Source organism: Hippopotamus amphibius, chromosome 6 (genome assembly GCF_030028045.1).
Source record: "Hippopotamus amphibius kiboko isolate mHipAmp2 chromosome 6, mHipAmp2.hap2, whole genome shotgun sequence".
In the NCBI taxonomy this organism is placed as follows: Eukaryota; Metazoa; Chordata; class Mammalia; order Artiodactyla; family Hippopotamidae; genus Hippopotamus; species Hippopotamus amphibius.
In genome coordinates, this window is record NC_080191.1 from 20960446 (window position 1) to 20966978 (window position 6533).

Genomic DNA, 6533 nt, shown 5'->3' on the forward strand with positions numbered 1-6533 from the left:
GAATCATCTGAGGCACTTGTTAGAAGTGCATATTTCTAGGGACTTCCTAGGTGGCACAGTGGTTAAGACTCCGCCTGCCAATGCAGGGGACAAGTGTTTGATCTCTGGGCCAGGAAGATCCCACATGCCACTGAGCAACTAACCCCATGCTCCACAACTATTGAGCCCATGTGCTGCAACTACTGAAGCCGGCATGCCTAGATCCCATGCTCCACAACAAGAGAAGCCACCGCAATGAGGAGCCCACCCACCACAATGAAGATTAGCCCCCGCTCGCCACAACTAGAGAAAGCCTGCGTGCGGCAACGAAGACCCAATGCAACCAATAAATAAATTAATTAATTTTTTTTAAAGTGCATATTTCTGGTCCTTACACCCACTCACCCAACTCCACCCCCACAAGATTCTGATTCTGGTAGGTCTGTGGCTGCAGAATGTCTATTTTTTTTTTAAACATCTTTTTGAGTGGATACTAGCCATCCTAATAGATATGAAGTAGTACCTCACTGTGGCGTTCTGGGTTTTTTTGTTTGTTTTTTTGGGTTTTGTTATTGTTGTTGTTGTTTTTGGCCATGCTGTGCAGCATGTAGGATCTTAGTTCCCTGACCAGGGATTGAACCCACACCCCCTGCTTTGGAAGCAGGAATCTTAAACACTGCACTGCCAGGGAAGTCCCAAGAATCTCTATTTTTATATCTTTTTTTTTTTTTGAGGTATACCAAGTTCAATCATCTGTATTTATACACATATCCCCGTATTCCCTCCCTCCCTCAACTCCCCCCCACCCTCCCCGTCCCAGTCCTCTAAGGCATCATCCATCCTTGAGTTGAACTACCTTTGTTATACAGCAACTTCCCACTGGCTATCTATTTTACAGTTGGTAGCATATATATGTCTATGCTACTCTCTCACTTCATCTCAGCTTCCCCTTCACCCCCTGCCCCCCCAAGAATCTCTATTTTTAACAAGCATCCCAAGTGATTCTAATATAGGGGGTCCAGTATTACGTTGAGAAACACGGACTTAGGGAAAGAAGACTCTTTTTTTCTAAGGGTAAAACATTTTTGCTTGCAATTTATTCATCCACTCCAGAAGCATTTATTAAGTATCCAGTGTAAGTTCAGAATTGTATTAATTCTAAAATCTGTGTGTGTGAATTTACTTCAAATATCAGGTCCCTGCAATGAAAGAAATTGTACCCTGATAGCAAAGGCTAAATACAACACATATTAATAATTATTAAGCATTTTCTGAACACAGCATGTGTCAGTCACTGAGTCAAGTTACTTCTGTAGAGAAGAAATAATGTAAACAGTGAATGAGTAAGGGTCAAAATTGAGTGATTCCAGTAAAAAATGCTTATGGAGGAGTGCGCAGAATAGAGATATGTCACTCAGTTGAATCATCTATAACATAAACCTCAAAGCTGTTTGGACTTTGAATGACTTTTTATTTAGTTAAGACTTGTAAATCCTAGTTAAGTATTTCCCTCAAATTTCTCTGAGTTAAGCCAGTTTCACATTAATTCATCCATACATCCATCCATTCAATAATCTTAATGAACCCACAACACTGTGCAAAGAAGCCAAAAAAATTAACTCAAGGCATTTAAAATCAAGTGGAAGAAAAAAAAAACACACATACATGAACTAACAAATACAAAGCAGATGTGAGCAATATGATTCAGAGTTGTCTCGGAGCTTCCCTGGTGGCACAGTGGTTGAGAATCCGCCTGCCAATTCAGGGGACACGGGTTCGATCGCTGGTCTGGGACGATCCCACAGCCATGGAGAAGCTAAGCCCGTGCGCCACAACTACTGAGCCCATGTGCCACAACTACTGAAGCCCACACTGTTAGAGCATGTGTTCTGCAACAAGAGAAGCCACCATGAGAAGCCCTTGCGCCACAATAAAAAGCAGCCCCAACTCGCCACAACTAGAGAAAGCCCATGCACAGCAATAAGACCCAACACAGCCAATAAATAAATAAATGTATTTTTTTAATTGTCTTAAAAGATAAAGTGAGGCATATTAAAATTTTTAAGAGTTTATTTGAACAAAAATTGACTTTAATTAGGCAGCGCCAAACTGGAAGTGTTCAGGAGTAATCCATCTGATCTTGGGTGGCCTTGGCCCACAGCAGCTTGAAGCAGGGTTTCAGTTCCTGGCCAGTGACTGAGGTCGGGTCCTGGCCATGAGAGCACCAAATCGAAGCCACTAGACAAGTCGTCAGTGACAAGGCCCTGGCCCTACAACTTTGTAGAAAAGAAGTCCCACAAAGACGCAAAGTAGTGAAAACAAAGTATTTATTAGGAAAAAAAGAGTACATGTGGATAGACACACGGGCGGGCTCAGAGAGAGAGTCCCGCCCTGGTGGCAGTTTAAATCACCTTTAGGGGGCATTTCTTCCATACTTCCTTTGACCAGTCATTTTGATTTGCCTGGGTCAGAGTCCATATCTGGTGTGTCTCAGGATTTTCCCATGTGTGTGCGTGCATCCCTTAGCCAAGATGGATGCTACCAAAGAGGACTATGAGTACGTTTGGCCACTTGGCATCACTCCCCTTTTGACCTCCAAGGAGTCCTTCTGTGCATGTGTAGTCAGGGGAGATCTCCTGACTTCAAGAATGAGAAATATGTGGTCTTATTGTCTATCTGGGCAGGGTCCAGCCTCCTCTCTCTCAATTGTCCTGTTATTCCTGTCTCAGAACATGGGTCCACAGGGAATGAATTCCAGCCATTTGCCCTGGGGGCCCATCTGTCTCCCGCCTCACATCCACAGAATCTGGGGAGAGACTTTTATAGAGAAGACAGGAAAGCAAAGTAAGAAATTTATTGGTTGGCTATAGCTCAAAGCCTAGTTGGCTGTTTGTGATTGGTTGTCCTTAGGTTTCAATTTCATAACCCTGAGGCATGTACAGGCTTAGACCTCCAATTGCTTACTTAGGCTGCCACAGAATTTGAACCGCTTCAGTCCTTTTTTGTGTAATTAATCTAACAGCTGCACAGAGGAATTATTAAAGTGCAATTATTAAAGTGCAAGTGCCTGGCATATATTAAGTGCTCAGTAAATGTGGGTTGAATGAATGAATATAAGATTAGAGTAGGTTAGTCAGGACATGTTTCCTGGAGTAAGAGAAGTAATAGGCAGAGACTAAGGAGCAAAGGTTAGCCTGGCAGAGCAAATGACATTAGCAAAGGCCCAGTGGCAAACAGAAAAAAAAAAGAAAGAAAGAAAAAAAGCCAGGATGTAGCGTTTCAACAGATTGGCTTGGTTGGAACAAAAGGGTTAGTTAGTGAGTGAAAAGGAAGTGTGAGGTTTGATAAGGTATGGTACATTCTGATACAAGCCAAACTGTCGTAACAGATTAAAACATGTATAACACCCTAAGTATAACAGTTTTGTTCCTAGAATTTTGACTTCTTTTCTTGAAATGTGTTGATATAAAATGTTAGTTCTGTAAGACTAAGCTATTTAAATAAGTAATATTTTGTAAATAGACTAAATGCCATCAAGATGGTAAAGCAAAAATTAATGGTCTAGGCAATGTCATGGAAGGAGAAAATTTAGAGATTATCTCTTCTAATTCAAACCCTCTTTTACAACCTGAGGGGTCAAGGATCCAGGCAGATTAGGGTCCTAAAGTATTGACAATCCCAGTCTAGGCTGCTGTGCTATTTACCAATTGTTGATGGAATCTTTAATGTTTACAACTCCACCTGAATGGCATAATTGTTACTATTTGAAGATCAACACGGAAAACGTGAAGCATATAATTAGAAAAAGAAAAGATAAAGACATCATACACAGAAGATGTTGAAATTGAAAGGTGGGAAGTTTAGACCTGGATTAGGGCAGCAGCTGAGGGAAATGAGAGGAGAGGTCAAGAGATATTACAGCTAAAAGTACAGTACTTTTAGTAATAGTACTTTTCTGAGTAATATACTTAACCACTGGACTGTACACTTAACAATAGTTAAGATGGTAAATTTTATTTTAAAAAAAGAATAAAAAATAAGTGCATACTTTTTAAAAGAAATTATTTCTATTAAACTTTTGCTCCATCTACTTTGGAGCTATGTCAGCTTTTTATGTTTTAGAAGCACAGACTCACTCAGGTCACCTCAAGTAACGGGAAGCCTATCTATTTTAAGGATACACATGACAACAAAAGAGATAAGAGTATCATACTAAGAATAGCAGTATGATTGGGCTTCAATTGGGAACTAAAAGTGAACATGGAACTGGAGAAACTCCATGTGCACCTAGAGACTGTGTTAACTTGTCACTCTTGGCTGCAGCAGGAATGCAGTATTCCCCAACACAGGGTGTCACCATTCCTCTGTCTCTATGACTACCAGCCAACCACCTCATTTAGTTAGTTATAGCTCTGCTTACTCATTATTCCAGCTTACTCATAGTCTCTATGACCAACTTTCAGCTTCTCTCCCCACAACCAACAGACCAATCCTCTCTGTATATCCCATCTCAAATTCTTAAAAGGAAAAAAAATCTGGCCTACCTCAATTTTCACCTTAAGTGTGCATCAGAATCACCTGGAGAGCCTGTTAAACCACTCATAGTTGGGCCTCATTCCCAGCATTTCTGATTTAGTAGTCTGGGGTAGGTAGGGTTTAAGAATTTGCATTTGTAACAGAATCCTGAGTAATGCTGACTACACAGGTCTGGGGACCACACTGGAGAACCACTGGTCTGGTTAGTCACTCTTTTATCTGTTTGGATACAGCAGATGGGGCTCTACCTCATGTTGTAAATACCATACTTCTGAACAGACTCTCAGGCTCATAATTGGAGATTTTAAAAAACTTCCGTCTCTTAATGACCTCTGCATTTAGGCATTCACCCAAGTCTTACTGTTTTTTCAATTGGAATGTCTCTGACCTTTCCTTTTATTTTCCTCAGTCACTGCCCTAATCCAGCGTCTCATCTCCCCACACCTCAATATCTACAGAAAAGCTTCCTGTTCCCAGCCACGCCCCCCCATTCCAAACTACCTTTCCCACTGACAGTCCCCAAATGCTTTTTCCATTGGCTCCCTTTGCCCATCTCATGTTACAATGAAATAATCATTGTAACACCTCTAAACTTTTCCCTTTTAAGTCGATAATATGTACTTTTTTTTTTTTGGCTACGTTGACTATTTGCTGCTGTGCACAGGCTTCTCATTGTGGTGGCTTCTCTTGCTGCAGAGCGCTCTCTTTAGGTACAGGGACTTTGTAGTTGCAGCATGAGGGCTCAGTAGTTGTGGCACACAGGCTTAGTTGCTCCATGGCAAGTGGGATCTTCCCAGGCCAGGGACTGAACCTGAGTCCCCTGCATTGGCAGGCGGATTCTCTCTCTTTTTTTTTATTGGCTGTGTTGGGTCTTTTTTTTTTTTTTCTGTGCACGAGCTTTTTTTTTTTTTAGTTGCAGTAAGTGGGGGCTACTCTTCATTGTGGTGTGCGGGCTCCTCATTGCCGTGGCTTCTCTTGTTGCAGAGCACAGGCTCCAGGCACATGGGCTTCAGTAGTTGCAGCACATGGGCTCAATAGTTGTGGTTCACAGGCTATAAAGTGCAGGCTCAGTAGTTGTGGTACATGGGCTTAGTTGCTCCGCGGCATGTTGGATCCTCCTGGAGCAGTGATCGAACCCATGTCCCCTGCATTGGAAGGCGGATTCTCAACCACTGCACCACCTAGGAAACCCAGCAGGCAGATTCTTAACCACTGCCACCAGCCAAGTCCTAAGTCAATAATATTTATTTATTTTATTATTATTATTTTTTTGAAAGTAACAAATGTATTTTTAATTGATCTACGGATAAAAACTACTCAGTGAGGGTCAGTAACCATTTCAGCCCCTCTCTTGTTAGCGTCATATCCTGGGCTATTTTGAGCAACTGGGTTAACTAGTTATTTATTAACTTCATCCACAGTATTAGAAAAACAAGGCATTATATCCGTTTAGGTGAAATGTGTGGCTGGCAGTCCCTTATATTCCATATTTTTTCTTTAGTTCTTCTACTTTGTCGACATACGCTTTCATGGCATCTTCCTTGGAAGTCCCTTTCAGCTCATTCCAGGCATCCCGCTTGGCCTTGCCTTTGAGGTCCAACATTCCAGGCCGCTCTGTATTTACATCACCCACAGTTGCTTGTTTGTAGCGGCTGTAGATGAAAAGCATCTCATTGTCTCCTGGCTTGGTCTTGAGGTGCTTAACCTCCTCAGCAGCTTTCTCAAACTCAGCCTGGGACATGCCGGCGGGGATGCAGTGATTCCAGGAAGCTCGCGGAGGTGGCGTGGAGTGGCAAACAGTAGCACACGGCTCAACTAAGTCAATAATATTTAAATGTTCATTTTTCCACACTGATGTTTCCTTTCTAACATGACCTCCTACTCTTTCCCTTGAGAAACCCACCTATCTGAGAGCTCTTAGGACCATATTTTAGGAAAAAGCTTCAACTTCTTTTCTTTAAATTAATTAATTAATTTATTGGCTGTGTTGGGTCTTCATTGCTGTGCGTGGGCTTTCC

The 6533-nt window shown here is 41.9% G+C and overlaps 1 protein-coding gene across 1 annotated transcript; it reads right to left on the minus strand.

Annotated features, from left to right (window-relative positions):
- Positions 1–5794: 5794 nt before the first annotated feature.
- On the minus strand, positions 5795–6326 carry LOC130855588 (acyl-CoA-binding protein-like). Its single transcript, XM_057739412.1, has one exon. The coding sequence runs from the start codon at positions 6254–6256 to the stop codon at positions 5993–5995; it is 264 nt and encodes an 87-aa protein (XP_057595395.1). The 5' UTR covers positions 6257–6326; the 3' UTR covers positions 5795–5992.
- Positions 6327–6533: the final 207 nt, after the last annotated feature.

Coding starts and splice junctions, on each gene's coding strand:
- LOC130855588 (XM_057739412.1), bottom strand. CDS start 6,256: ATGTCCCAGGCTGAGTTTGAGAAAGCTGCTGAGGAGGTTAAGCACCTC.